This window comes from Sebastes fasciatus, chromosome 4 (assembly GCF_043250625.1).
Source record: "Sebastes fasciatus isolate fSebFas1 chromosome 4, fSebFas1.pri, whole genome shotgun sequence".
NCBI classification, from domain to species: Eukaryota; Metazoa; Chordata; class Actinopteri; order Perciformes; family Sebastidae; genus Sebastes; species Sebastes fasciatus.
Window position 1 is genome coordinate 33,854,041 of NC_133798.1, and position 26,057 is coordinate 33,880,097.

At 40.7% G+C, this 26,057-nt stretch overlaps 1 protein-coding gene across 4 annotated transcripts in view; it reads right to left on the bottom strand.

Moving 5' to 3' along the window:
• LOC141766709 (transcription factor SOX-6-like) overlaps positions 1–26,057 on the bottom strand; it is a 129,652-nt gene that overhangs the window by 53,157 nt on the left and 50,438 nt on the right. For 3 of the 4 annotated variants that reach the window (XM_074633779.1, XM_074633780.1, XM_074633778.1), the window contains 2 exons: positions 24,465–24,675; positions 4,106–4,195 (listed from right to left, as the gene is read on the bottom strand). In XM_074633779.1, coding sequence (XP_074489880.1) covers positions 4,106–4,195; positions 24,465–24,675 — 301 coding nt within the window. The remainder of the gene's footprint in view (positions 1–4,105; positions 4,196–24,464; positions 24,676–26,057) is intronic. The other variant, XM_074633782.1, reaches the window with a different exon arrangement.

Sequence of the window (26,057 nt, forward strand, 5' to 3'; positions counted from 1 at the left end):
ACAAGTAAAAGAAAAAGTAATGTCATACTAACGTTTAACCGTCAGCAACACTCGATTACACGAAGAGATGCATGAAGTCACGATTTACCACAATAAAAAAAAAATGATCTTGCATCTTGCTAGCCGGTAAAATATGAGCCTTTAATGTCAGCTATTAATATTGTCTGTTAAAGGCTCCCTGGTTAGTGGGTCCCCGTTTTGTTTATCTTGTGCACGTGCACGGGAACATACTTGCTCGTGCATGCACGCAGACAACCAGTGCTGCCAGTGTCTAAACAATGTAATCCAGTCGGTATTATGTTTCCCTCGAAACATATTGCTGTTGCAAATTAGCTGTATATAAACCTAATATCTAGGAGACAGGGTTGCCTGCACACATGCTTCACCAGTCAAAGTAGTGTGTTAAGATATTAAAATGTACTGTATGTAAAGTTAGACATATAGACAATAGGTGGAGTTCTGATGTGCCACTCCCTGTGCAGCGGTTGGAAGTACTGCCTGAGAGGCTGACCTCAGGGCAGCAAGTGCCCTCTATAAAAAAAATTCCCTGTTAATGCAGTGTTAGTCTTTCTCCTTTTTAAGACACGTAAAAGCTTCAAAATTCACAAGTGGGGTATTCATTGATGTATTTTATGTGGTAGAGCAAAACTTTAAAATCTCTTCAGCTTCTGTTAACCACAGACCTTACTTCAGGCATCTAACTAAAAACCCATTGACTTTCAGATGAGGGAACCGGAAGTGCTTAAATGCTCACTCATTTCTGGGTTTTAGGACTCGTTCCTGTAGCTCTTTATAATGTTATAACTTAACTAGCGTGAATAAATAACAACCGCCCTTAGCAGACTTTCTTACTTAACGTCGCATAACAAGCACAAGTCAAAGTTTCCTTTTGGTTTCAGACGGAACACGTACAGCGGTGTCCTGGGTGAAAGTCCTGTGTTTGTTTGACCCATCAACCACCTTTACCTCCAACCCTTAGTGGACTTTCTCACTTGTTATACTCGTTATTATACCACGTAACGTTCAATAACTGTCGCTCGATATACTACCTCGATATACTGCTCAGACCGAATGCAAAAATCTTCAACATTCAATGTACCCGTGGTTTAAAAAACATACAATACCAACATTTTTTCCAGGTCGACTGGGCTAGATTTGAGAGAGGAGAATATTTTCAGAGAGGGAACAAATAACAGGACCTCTGTAAGTGGAATGAAAGGTTCAAAATGTGAGCCGTGAGAAGTGAGAACTAATTAACAGACCTAAAAGAACAGTTTCATTGAAAAACAACTTTTAAGTATCGGATGATCAACACTGTAGTCCATTGTCAAAGCAAAAACACAAACCAGCTGAGTGACATAAGTTTAGCTTTAAAAAGTTGACAGTGTAACGCAGTGGTTCTCAAACTTTTTTTGTCATTCCCACCTTTCGAGGGAGAAATACTTTCTTTTGATTACCGTCAGATTGTCTTTTTCGTCTCAGAAGCATCTTTTTCTTATTGTCCCTATCAAATATCTGTCCATTCTGGAGACCTACCTGTCTGAATGAACACTTTTCCGCCGTGAAAAAGATTACAACGTCAAACCATTAATTGCGCATCACATTTTACCTCGGTCACGTGGCGCGCCCCGCAGTTTGAGAACCATCGGTGTAACCCAACAACAGAGCTTTATTATGATAAAGTCTACGTCTTCATGTAAAATACATCGAAATATAACAGAAAAGGAAACTTGAAGATGTAAAGGTCTGCGAGGAGAGCGATTGAGCACTTGACAAACATATCACTCCTCGGGGAAAACAGACAATCATCCAAAGAGAAGATATTCTCCAAGTGGAAATTATACGACTGACTTTTAAATGAAAAGAAGTCATGTGAAGTGAATTTTCAACTTAATAGTGTAATAGCGTCTGACAAAGCTTTCTTTACATTTCTGTATTTATCAGGCGCTCTAATGCAGACTGTCTCTTGATGAGTGGTCAGGTAGATGCTTAGGTTACGAGCGATGCTTTGCAAACGATGTTTAAGTAGAAATGTATAGTTTCTGTGTATGCATAGTGTGTGTGTATGCAGATGGAGGATGTTAGTACAGAGAGAGAGAGAGAGTCAGATCTCTGTCTTGGAGTGAAAGTCAATGTCGGCGCTGTTCTGCTTTAGAAGGCTCTCTGTCGTCCCTTTTTTTTCTACTTTCCACAGAGGAAATGCTTGCCATTTCAACGGGCGACGATCACAAACGGTTTCTCTCACTGAGCGGAGCTTCGACTGCAGAGCCGTCAGCGACCGACGTTACGGCACACAAACCGAATTCGCTGCAGGAGATGGAAAGTATTTCTATGAAGATGTATCACTTATCCAAAGCTACGTGTTATCTACCAACATCTATTACGTTTCTTTCATTCAACTGGTGGGTTCAAATAATTTTTATCACAATGTTGTGACATTTCAAAACTGAGGAAATTCTCGTGACTGAAGTTATAAATCTGGTCAGTCATGGTTACAAAAACATGAGTGTGACATTTTGGTCCAAGCAGTGAAAGGTTAGAGGGATATCAAACAGATATTGTTCTCTCATTTCTAAAAGCCAGAGAGCATCGCAGGACATTTTTATCCAATTCTTCATCAAAACATACAATACACAAGAATCAAGCTGATTTTGTCCCGATACCTCCCCCCCCCCCCCCATAATCGTCAGCAAAGCTCTATATTTTGACGGTTCTAGAGATTATCTTTACAGATGTTCCTGTGGTGTGACGTTTGTTTGGAACGTTTTTTACACCCCCAATCAGCTCGGAAGTCCATCCGGGCCGCACTGATTTCAAATCGTAAATATTAAACATGTTCAATATTTACATGTTCAATGATCGGATCTTCTGTTGTGTGTGGGGAACCCCGAGGACTATAGCCAATAGAGAACCAAGCTGACTGAAGAAGGAAGGACAACCACCGTCATGGCGGCCGCGGCTAATGCATGAGCTAGTGCAAAAACGCAAAGCATAAAGTAGTAGTAAGATGGACCTCAGAGGTGGAGGACCAACTTGTTGATTCGTGGCAACAACACCAATGTTTTTTTTTATGTGTCTCCATGACTTCATCCATCCTTTGCGAATTTTCAGTACAAAGTAGAGCAAAAACTAACATTGCTAATTCTTCCTGCCCGTCGCCCGCCATGTTTGTTTACACTAAAGTCACGTTTGATCGCGAGAGATTTTGCGAGATTTCCGTTTTTTTTAGTTGGGACTCTTGTCTGTTTATGAATGTAGTCTGTTATTGTGTGGTGTTCTGGCTGTTTTGGCCAAATCGATGTTCTCCACACACTATAGGAACAAAACTGTTAAAGTTATCATCACATGTCGTCATGTGTGGGGTCTCTCACATTTTCAAATTCTGTTAAGATTTGAACTATCGTTTAGTGTGGGCCAGCCTTAAGACAGGAAATATGCTAATTTCTTGGTCAAATCGTTAAAAATGCCTTCTTTGCTTTCCGTCCTGCTGCAGCCGCTGGATGAGACTTTAACATAATATCCCCCACGATGTAACGCTGCTATTTTCACATTTAGATACCAGAGCAGGTCGAGAATACATCTTCCTCAGTGTGATTTATAGCTTCATGAATGTGCAGCCTCTCTCTTCATACACACCCTTTAATCAAAGTTACAGTTATAACCTGTACTGTCTAAACCAGCCTTCACTAGTGACAGGTAGACCTGCTGACCACTTACTCTTACGCTTTAATACGCAGAAGCATGCTGAACGTATACACACGGAGGAGAGAGTTACAGCATGTTTGACCGTTTCTTATCCTTGAAGTTAGTTTTTTGCAAAATGGTGTCCTTTTTTCGTCCATTTGCCTGTTTTGTAACAAGATTCAAAGGATCTGAAGGTTTCAGAAATGTTCGACTTATTGTAAAAAAAATAGAAAAGAAAAGGACTTTTTCTTTCTTTCTTTTTCATACACACCTCCTCTTCCCTCGTGTATTGTTGTGCCACCTGTTGCCAGAAGGCCACAGTGAAGCACAGACAGAGTTAGTCTGCGTCCCTTGACATCTCACTGTTTGCGGGTGTGAAAGTGAATGTAGATTTTAGTCGCCTTGATGTGGACGCTCTTACCTTTGACCTCCCCCAGCAGTTCGCTGGCATTCAGGCGGTCAACGCGCTCCTTCCAGTCCTTTGAGAGGAGCCTCTCCATGCAAGTTGGTTCTACAAAAAAGACGGAAAAAACTTCACTTTTGATGTTTTTTTATAACAGCCCACCACTCAGACACGACCAAGAAGTTCAACATCAACCAAAAAATGCTAAAAAAAAGATCACATTGTCATATTGTTGAGTTGACAATGACAGATTTCTGGGTCGTATTTTGAAAAACGATGCATGTAACACCACATGGGATAAAATTGTTCGCTAAAGGATATTCAGTGTAACCCCACAAACATAAACTGTGACATACATACCAAGAAAAGAAAAGAAAAGAAAAGGAGGAAAAAGAAGAGACAGAGGGAAAAGGACAAGAGAGAAAATAAACCATTCCTATGAAGTGTGAAATGTCAAATAATGAGATAAGGAACCATTTCAAATAATTAAAAACAAAAATTCGCAGCAGCCATCCAGCTGAGCAGTTGAGAATGTCCGCATTGTTCGGAGACGGAGTGGCTGTCCTCTTTCTCACAATGTGTCTCATAGCCTCAGGATAATACACATCAGAGACACGTGGTCTCCAGATTCATAAGGTCTCATTTGTTCAATTGGAGTCCTGCTGTGAACTTTACTTAGACAATGGGAACTTTTCAATTCTTCGTCAGGCGGAGAGCAGAGAGAGAGACAGATATCTGCACATGTGCAAGCATGAGTGTTTGGGTGTGACTCTTCCATGAAAGAAAGAGAGAAATAAACACAGTAAAGTATGCGCGCTGTCAGGTATCAGTGGGGCAGACTGTTCTCATACACTGTGTGGAGCTATACATACGAAACGTAGTGCAATATATCGCACAAAATCTTTTCTAATGTAATCCATGTAATCAAACACAATCAGTTTATAATATATGATGTAGGGCTGTCAATCAATTTAAATATTTAATCACATTCTTTATCTGTTCAAAATGTACCTTAAAGGGAGATTTGTCAAGTATTTAATACTCTTATCAACATGGGAGTGAACAAATATGCTTGCTTTATGCAAATGTATGTAAATATTTATTACTGGAAATAAATGAACAACACAAAACAATGACAAATATTGTCCAGAAACCCTCACAGGTACTGCATTTAGCATAAAACAATATGCTCCAATCATAACATGACAAACTGCAGCCCAACAGGCAACAACAGCTGTCAGTGTGTCAGTGTGCTGACTTGACTATGACTTGCCCCAAAACTGTATGTGATTATCATAAAGTGGGCATGTCTGTAAAGGGGAGACTCGTGGGTACCCATAGAACCCGTTTACATTCACATATCTTGAGGTCAGAGGTCAAGGGACCCCTTTGAAAATGGCCATGCCAGTTTTTCCTCTCTGAAATTTAGCGTAAGTTTGGAGCGTTAATTAGCCTCCTTTGTGACAAGCTAGTATAACATTGTTGGTACCGATGGATTCTTTAGGTTTTCTAGTTTAATAAGATGCCAGCATCTTCAGTTTCTTCTTCTTCTTCTTCTAGCTTTAAAACTGAGCCCGCTACAACCTAAAAATCGCAAGTTATGTTTGTGCATTAAAAGAATTAGTGGCGTTAAAACAAATTTGCGTTAATGCGTTATTATTGTTCTTATTATCTTTGACAGCTCTCATATGATGCATTATTATATTACTTTTAAACTAACCATCTGTTTATGGTCATCAGCTCCATCTCAACTTCAAATGTATCTATATATGTCAGTAATAACCCTCATATACTGTAAAAAGATAACAATGACAGGATTGTTTTGCTTCTAACACTGTGTACTTTTACACAGTCAATACTTCTCCTCCGCCACTCCCAGGTATACAACACCTGTGTGAGTGTGCATGTGAAAACTGCTCCCTTGTTCATATACTGTACATGTCCACACACTCCTTCAACCGTCCCGAGTTTGTGTGTATGCTCTGGTTTTCGTGCCAGCGGACGCACCACAGATGGTGTCACGGTCACGCAGGGCCCCATGCCGGAGCCTCAGTCGCCAAGGACGTCAAAAACACACACACACACACACACACACACGCACACGCACACACACAAAAAGGAGACATTCTTGGGCGCTGTGTGGAAAACATGCGCCTGAGGGCTTGCCTGATTTAGAATGGTTAAATCAGACAATAGCTCATTTGTGGTGCCTTTATCCTGACAAAAGGCGCTATAGGCATTCATAAGGGCACATGGCCTATTGTGAATGGCTTAATGTTTAGTTTGTGCGTATGGGACCATTGTGCGGTCAAGAGATGCCGTCCGCCGGCCGAGCACAGCTTCCTCGTTGAGTCCATTAAAGCCTTGCGTGTTTACAGTCAGATTATGATTGTTGTAAATAAGCTAATGCAGCCGCTCAGATCACATGGGATCAATGTAAACAGGGGGGGGGGGACAATGGCAGCGAGGGAGGGAGGGTGGCAGACAGCTACAACACAAAGAAACAACTTTAAAACTACAGTAATAATGGTGATTTCCCAATATTTGGGAAAATAAGAGCGGGTATTTCCAGACAGATGGTCCACATCGCAGCAAAATAAGGTAATTAACACAATTTCCCCACCCTCGGGACAAAGAAATCCACCCAATCTGTCATAGATTTATTGGACAAGTGGCTCCACTGGATTGTGTACATTCGGTTCAACGGGTGATATTTACAGCCGGTAAAGGGGGAAAGCTGGTCAGGATGTTTTTTTTTTTCCTCATCACAAGACCGAAAGACGCCGACGTGCTCTCGTTCTTATAAAACAAAATTAGGGAGTGCAATTTATGGGAGCACTTAGGGAGGAAAATACAACCTGTAACTCCGAGATACATCTGCATAAGTCAACCGTGTGTGTACTCTGATGCACAATTTATACCCCCCGTACCGATAAACAGATCGGACGCAGAGACAGTGGGGGGTGGGAGGGATGAGCTGTAAGTGGGGAGGAAATGAGGAAGAGGAGAGGAAGAGAGGGATGAGAGGGAGATGTTTTACCCTAGATGGCTCTCTATCTGTCCCCGCGACCGAGTCGGGGATCAAGTGCTGTTTAGATTGGAGGGTGGATAAAAATTCCTCGCCGTCCGAACACCGACTCCTTTATCAAGTGGAGGAGAAATGCGGAAGATGGATGGTTTGAAGGAGAGGAGGGAGGGGGAGAGAGGAGGATGGATGGGGTGAGGAGAGAAGGAAGGGTAGATGAAAAGAAAAAGAGAGGAGGGGAAGTGGGACAGACGGCGTCTCCGGGGGGAAGGTGAGATGAGGAGCAAGATGATGAAGATGCTTGTTTCATTTCATCTCTTAATACAGAGCGTTGAATGAGTTTGAACGGAGGGATGAGAGAGAGGAATGTGAGGAAGTAGGGATATAAGAACATGAAGAGGATAGAGAGCTTGAAAAGTAAGGAGAAAATGGATATATGCTGATGATAAAAGCGTTTTATTTCTATTATTTTAAACTGTCGTATTAGACGTGATACTTTTTCTAACCCTTCGCCCTGAGATTAGAGTTTCTAATTGGTTGTAAAAAACAGACGATTTCAACACCAACAGGGAGGAGAGACAGAGAGAAGGGATGAGTGAGCAATAAAACAAAGTGAAGGAGAGACAGAAGGAAGGTGAAGTTGATAAGAAGTGGATAAAGAGAGAGAGAACGAGAGAGAGAGAGTCGTAGTAAATCAGCGCCGAGGCAGCCAGTGAGCCGGCGAGTGTTTAGGGTAAACACACTTTTATCACCTGTCCCCACGCCAACCTGCCAAGAGACAGTGTTTGGGGTGTTTTACACGAGCCACAGGCAACTCACTGTGTGTGTTACTGTGTGTTTGTGTGTGTATGCGGCAGGCAAGCGTCAACACTCCCAAACAGCCGATGCCAAGAACAACACCGTGTGCCACAGGCTTCCACTCAGACTGAGTCTCCCTCTGTTTCCCTTCTTTCTGTCTTTTACTCTCTCGGTTTCTGCGTGTTTTAACGTTTCTCATGGAATGAACTTTTCAATAAAATGTCCTTAATAGAGCACAGTGGGAGTGTTTTCCCATTTACATCCTCATTGTTTCGTAATAAAGAAACACAGGAGTGTACTGGATAAGTAGGTAACCAGATTTACGTTATGGCCTCCACCGCTTTTACTTATCTTAAACCCCGCCTCTTGCTTGATTTGATTGGCTGTGTGACATCGACGAGTGGTCCGACTCCAGCGCTGAAAAGTTGCGAATCTTGAACTTTCATGCATGTCTAAAAAAACGCTACAAAAAACGTGACGCACTGCGCAAGAGAGGAGCGCACACCAGCCGTAGCTACCGTGGGAAAACAATGGTTTTATCGGCATTTCTAGCGACACGTATCCGTCTGATCAGGGCCTTAGATGTGAAGATTGATACCACTGTCATGCCTTCACGGATACTGATGATTCAACAGTTAGTTGTCCTACTGTCCGTCACCTAATGTCGTCTCATAAAAACTCTAGAAATATGTCATCACATCATCTGTGAAATATGTTACATGTTGTTTCTTTAGTCAAATCTCCATCATGGTTGTATGAGCATTAGTTAGATATATTTTTTTCAGATTTTCTTCAGGTGAATGTGTGAAATTTGGTCATAATTTAAATACATAACGGAACAGTAACAATTCTCGAGAGAAACTTTCCATTTGTTTCCCAACATGCAGTTCATGGGTCTCCATTCGAGAAAGCCAGTTTGTTTGCTTTATAGATTTGCATTTTATATTTGATGACATTTCAAACGTTCCCTTATAATTCACTTGACATTTTGGATGGAAACACAGCGTCTCTTTCACTCTTTCTCACACACACACACACACACACACAATGTAGAGTTGCCAAAGCTCAGGGACTTCTAAGTCTGCAGTGAAAACGCCAAGGTAAAGAGAAAAAAAAAAACATTAATCTGAAAAATTAGTTAATGTTAAAAATAACAAAGAGCGATGCTTTAGAGGGTGCCTGATGTTTGTGTAACGCACCCACGGCTGAGAGAAAAAAAACATTTTGTGTCTCAACTTCGCTACCGAACGTGTGTAAATGGAAGCTGACAGCTACACTTTGCACTTCCAAATTTATGTCAGTGGTGCGACTTCAGCTGCAGACCCCACAGCATCAGAGAGGGAGGAGGAGAGAGAGAAAGAGCGGGATAGAGAGCTACTGAGAGGACGGAAAGATAAATAATACAGGAAGAACGACAGCGATATTAAAGGGGGAAAAAAAGGGAAGAGAAGAGAGGCCGACCGACAGAAACAGACAGATAGGAAGAAAGATAGAGAGAGACAGAGCGAGAGCGAATACAGCGAGAGAGGCACAGAGAGAGCAGCTGTCCTAACAGCTGGCCAGCAGGATTGATGTCTCAGTGAAATAAAACTCAACATATGTCCAAACATGAGGAGACAGGCCGGCCAAGAGGAGGAAAAAGATACACACACATACTCACACACACACACACACTGATATGAGAACACTGTGAAGCACTTGAACATACATGCACACACCACACGCACTGATTAAAGAATGCCAGCACACTGCTGAGACGTTTAATTGCACAGAGACTTTCTAACACACACACACACACACACGTTCAATGGGCTATCACTGCTCGCTCCGTGTTGTAAAACCATTAAACTGCAGAGTGGTTAGCCTGGCTGCGTGTTAGCACGGTGTCCATTTCACACACACTATTTTCATCTGTCAGATGACACCCAGACTCTCTTGTCGCAGAACATGGCCTGAGAAAGCAGCCGGGCCTCCCGGCTGAGGGTGGATGGGGGGGTAGCCCTGTGTAACCCTCTTTTCATACATCACCCCCCTCACACACACTCACACTCACACACACTCACACACACGCACACTCACACACACACTCACACACATTCTTTTGCCTTTGCTGCCCAGTGATATGACCGAGCTACTCCAACAGAGCAGCCACCTGTAGGAGCCACATGTTAGCTCTGCGTGCACCGCAGCCATAATTTTTGATCTAATCCAGGTTGATTTATGACGACGGCACCCAGAGAATAAACTTTAATTCTTCAATTAAAAATAAAAATGAAATATGTTTGTTTTTTTATCAGAATAGATGCAACAAAACGTTCCTGTGAATTAAGATTATGTTATAAAAGTGAGAGCAGCAGCTATTTTTGTAAACTGATGGGCTGCAACTAACTATTCTTTTCATTATAGTTTTTTCAATCTGGCGGTGAGTTAAATGCCACCCCGTCACTACTATATCATCTCTATATCATAATCCCACCCCTTACCTATAACCCATTTTACACCGTTTCAAAATAAAATAATTAAATTAAAAATGTAATTAATTATCAATTAATCTGCTGATTATTTTCTTGGTTTAATCAGTTGGTTGGTTGGTGATAAATTCCCATCACAATTATGCAAAGACAAAAACAACATATTTAAATTGCTTGTTATGTCCGGCGAACAGTCCAAAGATATTCAGTTTACTATAGATGACAATTATTTACATCGGAGAAGCTGGAAACAAGCAATAATGGATGATCAAAATTGTTATTGTTATTGTTTAGGTGTAGATACAAACATGTTGGAGGGAGTTCATGCAATTCAGGTTTCCGCTGCATGTTTGCCTCCTGTCCTCCTGACTAAAACTGTGATGCAAAAGCAGCCTGTCGATCATACAAAAGCATTTGGGTATGAATTTGGTTGATATGAAATCTACAAAATGTCAGTACTACAGTACTGCTCAGAGACGGAATTGTAACAAAATGAATGTTAATTCCTAATTTCTGAAAAAAACAACAGCATGCACATATTCATCTATAGTTTTATCACAATAGAAGTAAAACAAATTATACTCTTAAGAATGTGTTATAAAAAGCACTCAACCCTGAGAAAATGATTTCAGCATTTTGTTTTCCTCTTCAGACAAAAAAGAAACAATTCAGATGCAGGCTGATGATCACCTAATAGCGTTTATGGGTATACATTTACATGGCACACAACCTAAACGCTTGCTCTGACCTGTGAACTTTAACACCTACAGAAGTGAATGACTATATTTCACTTCACTCCCTCCCGGCAGTGTAAAGAACTCAATGTGATATAAGGTGGCAGCGCCGCCAAAGGCGCCGGGTGGAAACCCTGCGGCCCTGAATTAGATAGTGTTTCTACTGGAGGTGTGAGATTAATACTAGAAAAGCCCGGCTGCTGATCCCCGCTGTGCAGCCGGAGAGGTCAGGTCTGTCCTGCATTACAGCTCTGATATCAACAACTACCGCAGTCTGTAAGTTAGGAAATCAGGTTGGTCCGCCGAGGAAAGGTGCGGTGTTAAAAATGACACTCTGCTGCAATAATGGAGGTGCAGGAATTAAAGGTAAAAATCTCAGACTTTAAAAACCCAGACGAGGATGCTCCAACTACCTCGAGACGCCTTTGGCAACACTTGGACAGATGGCACATCTTATTACTGGCTGATTTAATTTCTTACAGTAACTATTACTCATTTTAAGAAGGAATAAAAGCCCCAATTTCTCCAACTTCTTAATATGTAAATATCAGGGCTGTCAAAGTTAACGCGATAATAACGCATTAATGCAAATTCATTTTAACACCACTTATTTCTTTAACACATTGACACAACTTGCCATTTTTAGGTTGTAGGAGGCTCAGTTTTAAAGCTAGAGTGAAGATACTGTGATCATATGAAACTAGAAGACCTAAGGAATACGGATATATAGACAGAATAAAGATAAATAACGCTCCAAACCTTTGTTAAATTTTGGCGAGAAAAACCGACATGCCATTTTCAAAGGGGTCCCTTGACCTCTGACCTCAAGATATGTGAATGAAAATGGGTTCTATGGGTACCCACGAGTCTCCCCTTTACAGACATGCCCACTTTATGATAATCACATGCAGTTTGGGGCAAGTCATAGTCAAGTCAGCACACTGACACACTGACAGCTGTTGTTGCCTGTTGGGCTGCAGTTTGCCATGTTATGATTTGAGCATATTTGTTATGCTAAATGCAGTACCTGTGAGGGTTTCTGGACAATATCTGTCATTGTTTTGTGTTGTTAATTGATTTACAGTAATAGATATATACATACATTTGCATAAAGCAGCATATTTGCCCACTCCCATGTTGATAAGAGTGTTAAATACTTGACAAATCTCCCTTTAAGGTACATTTTGAACTGATAAAAACGTGCGATTAACTATTTTAATTGATTACATATCATCTGTCACTGTCAATATAAATCCTACACGCTGTATATACAGTAAATAGGCATCTTTACATGTACACATACTGTACATAATCATCCAGTCCATTTATATCCATTCAGTGTTTACTTCTTTGCACTATTTGTATCGTTTACAACTCACACTTGACTTATATGTAGACATTTTATTTTATTGTTGGTCATTGGTGCTTTTTATATATATTTATATATAATATCTATAGACACACCATTGACATTTTTTCACTACTTGTGTACATAACAGTCCTGTCTATTCTTTACTTTTATTTGCGCGGCATTGTTGTCCTTGTCCCTAGCTGCTATTTCTATTTCCGTGTAAATACATCGAGAGAGAAAGAGGAGAAAAAGAAACGGACAAATTCCTTGTAAGTGCGCATGCATACTTGGCCAATAAATGTGATTCAGACTCTGTAGGCTCTTTGTGTGAGAGGTGGAGAACAATCAAGCAAGAGTGAGTGATGAGCTTTAAAAACTGCACAAGCTCAGGCGTATGATGCACCGCAGCAGCAACAAGGTCACTTTGGATTTAATTAATTCAAAATGTAAAGTAAAACATCTATTCACTGGTTAATGACAGTGCTTTCATATTTAATTTCTCCTCTCGCATTTTTCAGGGTTTCATTTTTTTCTTCTTTTTTTTTTTAATATATAAACGGAAATGGTCTGTTTATGAATAGAAGTGACCTTTTTCTCTAAGAACAAAGTTTTGTGGGGTTTTTTTAATACAAAGAGAATCCATTTTGTGAAATCCTTGTATTTAGATTGAATGGAACAAAACTTGGTGGCATGTTGGAATTTGTGATGAAAATAAAGCAAAATCGGTGAACTTGGACGCACTTGGGTCTTCAGCTTTTAACATATTGGTGTCGTTTTAGGCTATACAAATTGTAAAGTTTCTACTTTGAGATAAAGTAAAACAACTGGAACTTGAATACACTCACGTCCACGGTGCAAAATTGCTTCTTTGTCAAACGCACGCTTCCAAAACACCAGTTCAAGACCCGAGCTTCTGGTTCCACTTTAGGCATGATATATGAAACCCTACCCTACTTAGCACACACACACACACACACACCGACACACACATACACACAGCGCGATGTGTGGTTCAGACACAATAGAAGCGTTGTTTTGGGTCGGGCCCTCAGGGGAGCTGATGGGCGGACCCTGTGGTTTAGGTCACAGAGGAGAGATGGGGGGGTCAGGGAGCCAAATATCAGCAAAGGGGGGGCCTGGTGGTGAGTCTGGACCGAGTCGACAACCGCTCCGCAGCTGACCAGAGAGGAGAAAGTGGATCCAACATGGCTGCCTGAACCCCCAACCGCCCCAATCCCGATCTTGGCAACACCTCCGTATCAGAAATGCAGGCAGGATGAGATGGGAAAAGAAGCTTCGGTGACTACGTTTACAAAATAGTGTCATTATTCCAAAAAAGACATTGTAAGCCAAAAACCTGTAGACCAGAAATGTGAGCTTTTCTTTTGGGCATGCGTCTCTGCAAACTGTCGGCTAGTTGTTTTGTGTAAAACGCACAGAGGTGGCCGTAAACAGACGCAAACTGCCGTAAAAACCCCAGTTGAGACGCATATTCTGAATGAGCTGTATTCATGTCCCAAAAAAATGCTCCTAAAACCTGAATAATATCGGCATATCCCATATGTCTTAATCGGAAAATGCTCTATTCGGAATAAGGCCTTATTTGGGAATATCCAAACGGAATATGTTGTTTACATGACTCGCATCACATTTGGAATAATAGTGGAATAAATTAGTGTGCACGTAAACGTAGTCGTTGACACAGCTGCTCCTTATATCATCAGTGATAGGAGCTAAAATCAAACGCAATACACTATCAGACACCATACAGACCTAATGCACTTTTTAGGACTGGCCTGTCCATAAAATAGTGTTGCAAAAGGAAAAGTCATAAACACAACAGAAAACATTGATAGTTTGCCGTCAGTTGGAATGAGACAATGCAACTTTTCCTTTTTGCAACTGACCTGTTTTCAGACTTTTATTAGGCCTTCAAAAATACCAACATTTTTAAGGAAAAAAACATTTAGAGCGAAAATCCAAATGTTGCTTTTCCCTGCATCCAGATGACAATGTTCACCATAGTTTACAGTAAAGCTGGGTCTCCAGTTCAGAGCATTCTTCCACTATACAAGAGTGAAGAGAAAAGATGCAAACAAGGTTTCGATTATCCAGCAGAGGCCTTCAGATTAATTTATAAAAGAAATATTATTTGTGCTGCTAATAGCATTTTTTTATATATTTTTGTATTATCTATATTATTTTATTTTTATTTTTAATATCTAAAATAAATAAAGATAAAGTCATTGATTTTTTTTATTATTATATCAATAAATATTGACCCCTAACTTTTCAAGAAAATTTTAAAAAATATCAAAAATCGAATTATGTTGTAAACAAGTGCATGTTTTTAACCAGTTTTGGCATGTTTGTCTTACTTGTTTTAGAAAAAAACAACATTTTGGAACAACTTAATTAGAGATGCAGTATACTGTATATCAAAGCCATGTGTGTGACAGTTCAATAGAGACAAACCGTTCTCCTCACATCTATGGAGAGCCGTGTCAAACACGCTCCACTGGCTTCAAACATGATCTGTCTTGGCTCTGGCACAGGCAGTTTTTTCATTCTAGTTATATCACGTCGGCCTTCGCCAGATGCTAAATTATCAGGTGAACAATTTGGCATTTAACTGAAACCCTAGTAAAAAAAAAAAAAAAGGAGGACTTGATAAAATCACTATTTAATCTGATTCTTTTGGACGACATTCAAAACTGTTCCGGCAAACCACATTGCATGCGCCCGTACCATATGCTGGCTGGCCTGCAGCCAAGCTGAGCAGGAGAGGGCAACCAGGCATAATATCCCACTGACTGTATTTGTAGTTAAGAGCCACAGGCTGTGGCTGATCATTAGTAAAGAGATCCCTATCAATTACAGAGGAAGAGATTGAAACCAACCACAAGGAGTCCAGGGGGAGTCGGCCTGTTGGCAGAGCCGAGGAGAGCAGCACTGACCACCAAACACAGGCATTTATTAAAGCAGATTAAAGAGGACCTATTATCCTTATTTCCAGGTGTATACTTGTATTTTGGGTTTCTACTAGAACATGTTTACATGCTTTAATTGAACACTCTACTTTTCTCGTGCAGGCTGTGCTTCAGCACTTCTTTTCACAGTCTGTCTGAAAAGCCCAGTCTGCTCTGATTGGTCAGCTGGCCCACCGTTGTGATTGGTCAACAGAACCAAACTCTTCAGACTCTGCTCCAGCTCCGCTCTAACTAGCTTTATTTGTGGGCTAGAGCGAAGCAGGTATTATGCAAATGTGTTACTTGGTGACATCACCACGCTACGGAAGAAAAGTCCTGCCTTTTCTTCTGTTACTTGGTGACATCACCATGTTACAGAAGAGAAGTCCTGCCTTTTCTTCTGTTACTTGGTGACATCACCATGTTACAGAAGAGAAGTCCTGCCTTTTCTTCTGTTACTTGGTGACATCACCACGTTACAGAAGAAAAGGCGGGACTTTTACATGCACAAAAAAAACTATATAGCATACTAAAGGAAAAGGGAAAAGCACAAAAGCATCAAAGGTCCTCTTTAAAATCTCAAGATTTTAAAATTAAGTTTATGTTTGGAACAAAAACAGTGCTGCCCTGTTGCTCCTAATATGGCAAATTGGGACAGTGTTTTATACACTAGTGTCCCAAATGCTAATCCACACACACAGAGAGAGACAAAGTTCATACCTGCACACAATCACAGTCTCAAGCTGCCAATCCCATAGAGGAAGGCAAACATAGCGCCAGAGCCAAGACCTTGTTAATTAGCCAATAAGCTTAACTCTCGGGGCCGAGCCCACTCGCCTGTTAAGCTGTCATCACGACTACTTCCACCTGAGTGTATGAATCCATAAGCCCCTCGCACACACAATCACACACAAACGGGTCAGGCTCCACAGAAGTTCTGAGTTTTGGTCATGCTCAATAGCTTCGTGTGCAGCTTAGTTAAACAAGCCTACAGATGATTTAACCTTCAAACAGAGTTACTGACAGGCCGGGGCTAGTCACTAAGCTGTTAACTGGAGGAAAGATTAATTTGCTCCCCTGTAACAAAAGGAATCTCACAGGTAATGTTTTATTTCAGGTGAGGTGTCACTGAGCATTTGCAGCACAGGTGTTGAAGCTGAATACACAGAGGCACACTAGTCGAGGTTGCACATGATTACACATCACTCCCAACCCGCCAGCTAACCAGACCCCCTCTAGAAGAGGACATACTTTCCACAGTTTGAGTGGCGGTAACAGCAGAGATGTTGAAACAGGCTTTCAGCATGCGAGAGAGAACAAAGCGTAAGAAGCCTGGCAGAATGTCTCTATTGTCACGGAGGAGCAGGGTTAGAGGAAGGCTTGGCCTCGCTCTGACCTCCTCCTCCAGCTGGGGAAGCCATTATATGGGTGGTTGGGTGCCTAGCTCTGGCCTGGCCTCCACTCAAGACACAGTGCAGACTCCTCGCAACTGGACAACACAGGCTTAAACACATGGTACAAGGGAAAAGGCTCATAAAACAGCTGCTGCACAAGAAGCTGCAAGAGGTCACAAGACAGTGTTGGTTGTGGAGGATACAGGCAGTCAAATGTGTTTCCCTTTACGGTATATTGAGGGACTTTTGTCCCCTGCAGGTGAGCTCGTCGATCGCTTTCTTTTTTATTCACTTTAATCCCTCCTCTGAACGCAGAGGAAACTTTTCTTGGACGTTTCTTAGGATTTTCCGCCACACTCTTAGCTGCTGCTGCTCCGTCGCTATGGTCTCTCCCCACTTCCTGCCCCCTTTAGCTCCGACTGGTTGACGTAAAACACATCACCGGTGTGCCAGCGCGGGAAAGTCACCACAGACAGACACCACAACTCCGGTATATTGCGAAATAAAGGCTCAAGCATTGTGTGAACTCGTTTGGCAAGAGCTTGAATGCAACGGACCGTCATTTATATGTAAAAGTCCCACATTCCAGCTTTAACTTGCAATGGTTTTGAAAGTAAACTTCAAGGTTTTAACTTTTTTATCTCGATAACTTTAAATATTTATGACTAATTAGTAACAATAGCATTTAAAATTTTGAAAAAAAACTACAATCTTAAAGCGTTTAACACTTAAAAATCTCATCTCATGTGTCATTAGGACAGTGTGTGTGTGTGTGTGTGTGTGTGTGTGTGTGTGTGTCATCAGATTTTGATTAAAATATTGCTGAGCTCTGATTGGTGGCTTTTTATGTGACCCCATTTCTCATCATAAGAGGCTGATTGAGAAAACTTGTTTTCAGGACCTTTTAAAATGGAAAATGGCTTAAGGTTTTGCACCTAATTTTGAGTTTCAGTCAGTTTTCCGCAATAAAATAAATAATCAATTCAAGAAGAGAGTCATGATGACTTGCAAAAAGAAAGCCGGGTTTGTTGAATCACAGAAAAGCACCGTCACATCGCGTTGCCACTGATGCCGGACTGGAGGTTGTGGTGTTTCCTATTTCCATATGACGGGAGGGACAGTTGGTGGTGTTCACAAATAGGAAACAGTATCATTGGTCGGGGGTTTTATGAACACCTAGTGTGTGCCTTGAGGTACCAACTAAATCTTCTGTTTTCTTTTAACAACTGTATGCTTTGTGATCTATAAGAGGTATAAAAAAATATATATATGGAGCTGTGGTTTTAATGCAATGAATTCAATTCATTTTTTTAAAATATATTGTGTACAAATCTCTGAGAGGAATGCCTCTTCAGACTGATGGGTGACTGTCAAATAGTCTCTGACTGCCTGTCAACACCGTAGTGATCATGAAAAAACATGAGGGAGCAATGTCCCGTCAAATCTATGAGTTGTACACTGATTGACTTGAAGCCTCAGTCAGTCTTTCAGTTGTGTTGTTCTTATATCATCCGTAGCACTCAGGAGAAGATATCTCCTGCAGACTTAGTGGTCCCATATTGTAGAAAGTGAGTTTCTGTGTCTTTTTTAATTTTAAAGCAGGTGTAGGTGCTATATAAATACTGTCGAAACGCTCAATCCACGGAGAAATGCACACAGAAACGGTGCCATTAAACGAGCTGTCAGGACTTCGTAAGGTTGTGATGTCACAACTGTACATTCATCAGTAGAAGTGACGCTAAACTCTAAACTAGTTGACACATACAGTGACAGCGACAGAGCAGATGTGGAACACCGGAAAACGCTGACCAATCAGACAAGAGCAGACTTGGCTTTAACGGGAGGTAGCTCTTAAAGAGACAGGCGCTAAAACGGAGTGTTTCAGACAGAGGGTGAATACAGGTATATTCAGACAGACAGTATGAGAAAAATAATATGTTTTTTGAACATTAAAGCATGTAAACATGTTCTAGTAGAAACCCAAAATACAAGTATGAACCCTTAAAATGAGCAGGATATGTCCCCTTTAACTCCGTTTAAGTATTTTAGTTGAATTCATAAATTAGTCACACAGGTGTCGATTTTATATCCCCTCTGCAGCAGTACAGTGCAGCAGTAATTGAGCCCGATCTCATTTGCAAATTAAACACACGAATTGTACAGTAATTCATACGGGCTCGGGCGTAAGCAGGGATTAGAGTGATGTTAAGTGTTTGCCAGGCGCCAGAGCTGCTCTGGGCACATTAGATGGCTGACTAAGTTGGCACGAGGGCACCGTGCCCATGCCAGGCCACCGCAAACAGAGGGTCGGCCCCCGGGAGGCACAACAATACAGATAATGATAATTCAGTCATCAAAACTGGGGGAGCTTGATTGCACACTTCACTGGGTTTAATGTCCGTCGGGCAGCATCCCAGAACGGTTTGGCATTCAGATAAATACGTCCGCATACGAATGATTTTTCCCTTTTTGGTATTGAGGGGCTCAAGGAGACAAGGTGAATTCAGATTAATTATTGCTAAAGAGGCACCCATCAGTGTTAAGAGACGGGTTATTGTTTGGGTTATTCCTCTGTATATTACAGGCTTTTATTTCCCATCCTCTCTGTCTCTTATTTTAGCTACAAAATGACAGAGGATGGAGGAGCGTTTCCATTCCACAGCATATCTCGTGCCCACATTTTTCCTTCTGATGTTCCCTCATACTGGCTTTGTACATTTTATTCAGTAACCAGCCTACCAGTTTAATAAATACTAAGTGCTTTAACAGTATAGAAAAAGCCTTTTGTGCGCAGCGAGTCTTTGTACCTAAACCTTCACACAATGCAGGCGCGACTCAACATAAATGCAAAATTGTCAAGAAAATGTCGGACCTTCGCCCTCTTGGCTCGTACGTTGTGAAAGTCCGGGCAGAAAGGACGCATTTGCAGCAACCAGCTGTGTGGTAATACAGCTAGCTGACACAATCTTAAAGTCTTCTTGATAAAGCTTTTAAGAGCTGAGGCGGCAGTTGGGTGAAAAAAAAAAAAATCCCACATTGCAGAGCGAGGCCATGTCTATTCATTAGAACTGTCACAGGCACTTAGGGCACCTCTGAGTAGCGGACAGCTAACAGCGTGCCGACAGGGGGTGAGCGCAGCGCGAAGGCTAACAACGACATCATCCACACTTTAGCTCAGGGCTACAGTGCACGGAGGGGTCAGCCATGTTAGGCTAAGTGAGCGCTCAGTGGCTAATAGGCTCTGTTCCATTTGATCATACAGCCAATCCAACCTGGGAGAGCTCAACTCACTGAACTCCTTTCAGCGGGAGGTGGAGTACGAGGCAAGGGACGGCATTGTTCGGGCTTTAATGTGCTCGCCATTTGAGTGCGGATGATCAAATCTGGTAAGAGGATTTCTGAACAAAATCATGTTTTAAGTGAAGAGAGGAGAAAAAAAAGAGACTTGGAACAAACGCAAGATAAACCTGTGGAGCTTCCTGCCGTGCAACGTTTGAAACACAAAGTGATCTGTCATCTGTGCCACACCAGGAATCCATATACAAGCCTATTTACCAGGTTGGCCTTGCACTCCTGTCTGCATTACATTCCTTTAACAAAACCAAAAAACAATCTGACAGCTTATGAATTTGGAACGCTTTACCAGTGACACACGACAAAAGCTTTAAATCAGCAAGGTTGCCCGTTGAAGAGGGATGCCAAAAAATGTGCCGAAAGTGATTTCAAAGGTTCAAAGGAAACAGCGATCCCGTCGTCATAAAGTGAAGGAGAGAAAGTTGTAATGAAGCAAAGAAGCATTATTTCAACAAAATTAACAAATGAGGAATAGGAAAAAAAAGGGTGTGCGACGCTTTATCGCTCAACAGTTTTGACTGTAACCGTTTGCCACTGAAGGAGAACTCACTTAATGAAGCAGCCATCTATTGATCACCTCCTCTCATTTCAACTAAACTCATTAGAGGAAAAAAAAAAAAAAGCTGTCAATCTGCGTATGTAAGGGTTACAATAGGCTCAAAATGAAACGCATTACCACAGCAGAGCATGAAAGACATTTTTACAATGCATCTTCAAGGACCACGGGCAATTCACATGAAGGTTTACAAGGCCCAGAGTTATCATTCATGCCAACGCTGTATGATTCAGTGTGCCTGGTTATATTGCACATGTTAATCTCGTTTGTTTTTGTCTTTGCTAAGTGTTTGCAATCAATGCCACTAGTCCTCGGGGACAGCAGCTCCGCTAATTAGCAAAGGAAGAAACAAAGTCAATAGCAAGCTGTGTTTTTTTTTTCCCCAAAGAAGAGGAAACATGTGCCGGGAATCTGAGTCATTTTGGGGGCATCAATGGATGAAATATTTTCAGTATGTATTTACAACAGAACCGTCGTGCCGCTGATGTGAAATCCACTACTGACCTGTTTGTCTTTAAGCATAACTAGAGCGTTTCTGTTCAGACACTAGACGGCAAAGACTCCAATGAAAAGTGAATGCATTTTTTGGTAACACTTTCTATGATGCCCGTGATGTACTTATAATGCGTTATCTGCTTATAGCACTACTACTACTATAGCACAGTATAGTATAAGCACTCATAAATCTTAATAATGCTTTATAACAATAATCATAACACAATACTAATTTTATTATCATAATACTTAATAAGTGACTTTTTGTGTGTATTATAATTTCCAGAGTTGTAATACATTATAATCTTTTAATCATGCATTATAATGTGATTATAAGTTACTCTGGTCATTGTTTGTATGTTGTTCTTGCATAGATTTCATATTTTTTTCACTTTACTTAAAGCAAATAATGACCACTTAGAGTAATTTATAATTTATAATGCATTATAAAAAAATAAAATAAAATGTATTACAACTATGGGAATTATAATATACTATGAAAAGAAAAAAATCAGTGACCAGAAATTCTGAAGTATTATGATACTTGACCATATAAGTCATTATAAAATGCTTTATAATGTCTTGTGATTATTGTTATAAAGCATTATGTGTTCATAATGCTTTTTTTTTTAATAAGTATAAGCAGATAGGATAACGCATAATAAGTATGTTTATAATGCATTATAGACATGGGTGTCATAGAAAGTGTTTTTTCAAATTATTTGTATGTTTTATTATAGTGTTTACAGTTATATTTTAGTTTTTTTGTGACCTCAAAGCTGTACCCTTAATCATCAATAATGGAACCTCCAACTGAACTTCATGCTCATCCTTAATTTTTGCCACACAGTGAATATTTAATAAATAGTCTCTTTGTGTGCTATTTATGACCAAAACCACTTCCAATTCTGATTACAATGTTTTAATGAATACTGTGTTAATAACAAACACATAACACGTACTCTAAAATAAGCCAAGAATCACATGATCACAAAGGATATTGAGAATAGGAAACATGTTGTCGACCATTTTTGTTTAGAATACGACATGTACAGTGTGCATTGGTTTTGCTCATCCAATTAAAAAGCATAAAATATTCAATAAGAGACCTGAAAACATTTGCAATTAAATAACAAAAAAAAAATGAAAAACCTTCAGAAAAATAAATTACGTTTTTGTTCATGTTAACTGTGATGGATTATTTTGGAACAAACTGCAGCAGACAGGAACATTTGTGTGCGGTAACCGGCCGTAAGATTGAAAAGAAGCAGATTCAGAAGCTTAGAAGGGTTAAGTCCGGTTAGTAGTTTGATGGGAAACCCATAGCCTACATGTGATGGAAAACAAAATGAGAAGAAGACACACACTTTAAGTTGTCCCTCAGCATTTCCTTCCACTCATGTCCCCTTTGATTTGACAGGAAGATGTCACAACACTTTTGAACACACACACACACACACAAGTTTCTCCTTTCAAACCCGTTTCCGTACAGTAGATAAGAGGCAACGCTACCGGTCTTTCAACTAAAGACACTGTGTATTCCGCCTGCGGCTGTCCCATTCTGGCCCACTTAACAAAGTAAAACCTTTAAATGAGAGAGATAAAGCACTCCTCTGATATCATCATGATTACTATGTGCACATATAACAGTAAAGAGGGGTGTTAGATCTGGCTTGCTGTGGGGTGAGAAGGGGCGAGTTGAGGCATGCTGGGAGACTGCAGCGCTTTCCTGTGTTAGTGGTGCAGATCAGAGGAGAAAGGGAAACCTGTGTTTTCACTGATTGATATTGTGATCTAACGAGCAAAAGGATCCGTCAGTTGTAATTTTAGATGTTCAAAGATCCTCTGGAGAGGATGTGTTCAGAAAGGGAAAACAAAGTACAGGTAAGGCCGCTCTCGCTTTATGTGTGAGTGAAGGGTAAATCAGCGACAACAGCTTCCTGCCTATCAAATGTGAGGGATTAAGCTGTGATCTGACACTGTTTTAAAAAGCCCATCAGTCCCTTTATATCCACAGCAACACTGTCACTGTTGAAAACCAACAATGTGACAAGCAGTTACAATTAATACCATTATTTCTTATTCAGTCAGAATGCTTTAGCTTTCTGGCTGATGATGCAAATAAAGTCAGTTCAAACCAGAGCTATTGTATGCAAAATTACGTAAACATAAATAAGAGAGAGTGAACTACCTCAATATCACAACATATTCGTCATCCTATGTTACTTTCGAGTGTAAATGTATCACTTCAATCAAAGATGTTGGTAGGTTGAGGATGTATCAATGAATCACACAACAACATGAGATGATATTACAAGCACTGTCCTGGTGCCATCTTTGTTGTAGTTCCAACATCAGCTCAATAATAGATTTCAGCTGTAACACTTAGGTGTGTATTTTCAAACTGCTGCGCTAGTTATTTTAGCCGTACAACAGGACAAAAAGATCTTTGTCCAGCAATTACAAAAAACTGAAGAATCGATCATTCTGAAAAGCACACGACTACTGGTTGGTTGCTCTTTTATTGAACTATTAAACAGTAATTTACTCTGCTTAAAATGTAAAAGTGAATATGCAGAAATGGGCGTTTGAATTAAAGGTATATCCTGTTCCAGTAAGGGCGATCCAAATGGCTAACATGAATGATCACAGTAACATAACTCTTTTATTCAGCATCAAGTCACCCTTGAATAAAGCATTTAGCCTCAAACTACTGCTATCCAGTGAGAACCTTGTATGTCCTATTTAAACATCCTCACCCAACGGTTCATATGATATCTTAGGAAAAGTTATTCCTCATTTTTCGTTCGTTTTCCTATGAATGTCCAGCAACACGTGTCAATTTCCGCTTGTTACATGCATATAGTCTTTTCAAAATAAGTTTGAAGATTATATGGGTTTATATCTTCTTCTTTTTTCCTCCATATGAGCTACCATGATAAAATGTATTCTCGCCAAGCCGTTTAGAGAATGACAAAAATGCACTGAAATTCAACCAAAACAAAAGCCTGTTTTTCTTAGATCTTGTTGAGTTAATACTTTGGAGTTACAAGATGTTCACATAACAACAAATACTTCAGTTCCTAAGTGGAAGAGTGGCCGTGCTTTGCAGCGTCCAGGTCTGAGCTGTTATAAATGTGTGAATGTTAAGTCCACTTTCCTTGGAGCCATTACAGTTAAAACAATACGAATGCACGTGCACACGCATTAAGCTGAAGACTTTGGCCTACCGTCTTGTTCTGTCTTGGTCAGCTCCACGAGTTTCTTCTGTTTCAGTGTGTCCACCACGTCTGCCAGGCTTCCTTTGCGGCGCTCCGGCGTCCCAAAGGCGAGGCCGATCATTGGCTCCCCGCGGTCCCTGGAACACTCCTCTGGCTTGGGTGGAGAGGTAGAGTTAGTCCGGTAGGAGTAGACTGAGCAGCCTTTACTGCTTTCATTGTCCTGGGAAGAGACAGCAAACAAGAGAACCAAGGTTACAACTTGTGGAATATATCGGCACTGATGCAGGTTTGATTCATTGACTTATGTTTGGTTTAGAAAAATACATCCCACAGCTCAGCTCCCACTGTATATGCTTACATTATTATTTGGAATGCTTGCTTAGCAGTGCTTTACCTGGCATGGGCTGGCTGGCGTGACACGGGGAAAGGTACATTTTTGGATTGCATTTTGCTACTGAAAGAATTTCATGTACCGGATCTATCCGTCATTGGGAGCCATGCAATGTCACCCCATTACATTCCTTTAAGTTAGTCTGGTCTACTCTATTATTGTACTGTTAACAGTGTGTACATTGTATGTTGCAATTGAAGGTTGGGGGGGGCCCCTTTGTTGTAAGTTATTACCAATCTCGGTCCGCGTTTCCTGTCATCTCTCTGCTGTCAACCCTCTAATAAAGGTATAAAAGGTCCATCACAAAGAAGTGACCACAAATATTGTGAATCTCAGCAAACCATAGACTGTTTATAAGAAGTGGGCGTACATTTTGCCCGTCGCCACCCTGGGTTTATGGTTGTCACCAACTTGGTTTTTTTGCAACCAGAAGTGACACGAGAGGGTGAAGCTCAGTACAACCGAACGCTGAATAAGACATTTTTAAGCAACTAAAATGTTACAATTAACTTTCATGAACTGAAAACACATTGTGAAAGGGTTAAAGTTCTAAGACCGAAAAAACAGACAACACCCAGACCGGACAACAACGTGGTAGCGACCTGTCAATCACAAGGTAGCCCCGCCCTAAAGCATCCCCTGCTTTATGGTCTATTTGACTCTAAATGGGACCATAATTTACTAAATGGACATCATGCTGTATTGAAGAAGACTTGAAACTAGCGATTGAGACCATAAACTCATGTTTACAATGTTTACTGAGGTAATAAATCAAGTGAGAAATAGGCTCATTTTCTCATAGACTTCTATACAATCAGACTTCTTTTTGCAACCAGAGGAGTCGCCCCCTGCTGGCTGTTAGAGAGAATGCAAGTTTAAGGCACTTCAGCATTTGCTTCACTTTCAGACCCCTGAAATTAGTGAAAATGAAAACACTGATTTGTAGATTCATCTTAAGTTCTGTAAATTTTGTTTTTCTTAATTTCTGACAGCCTGGACTTCTGTCATTCTTAAACTCAAAACATTACACAGCTGTAATTAGAACTGATATTGTATTTGTTGTCATATGATCCTGGGATAATTATGGAATCACAGTCTACCAAAGTTTAAACGGGCACAAAGTTCCACAAATCAACAAAAAACCTTCATGTTGGCATAGTTATCACCAACTCGGCTCTGGCTCTACATTTACAGACCGTTGTCTGAGGTAG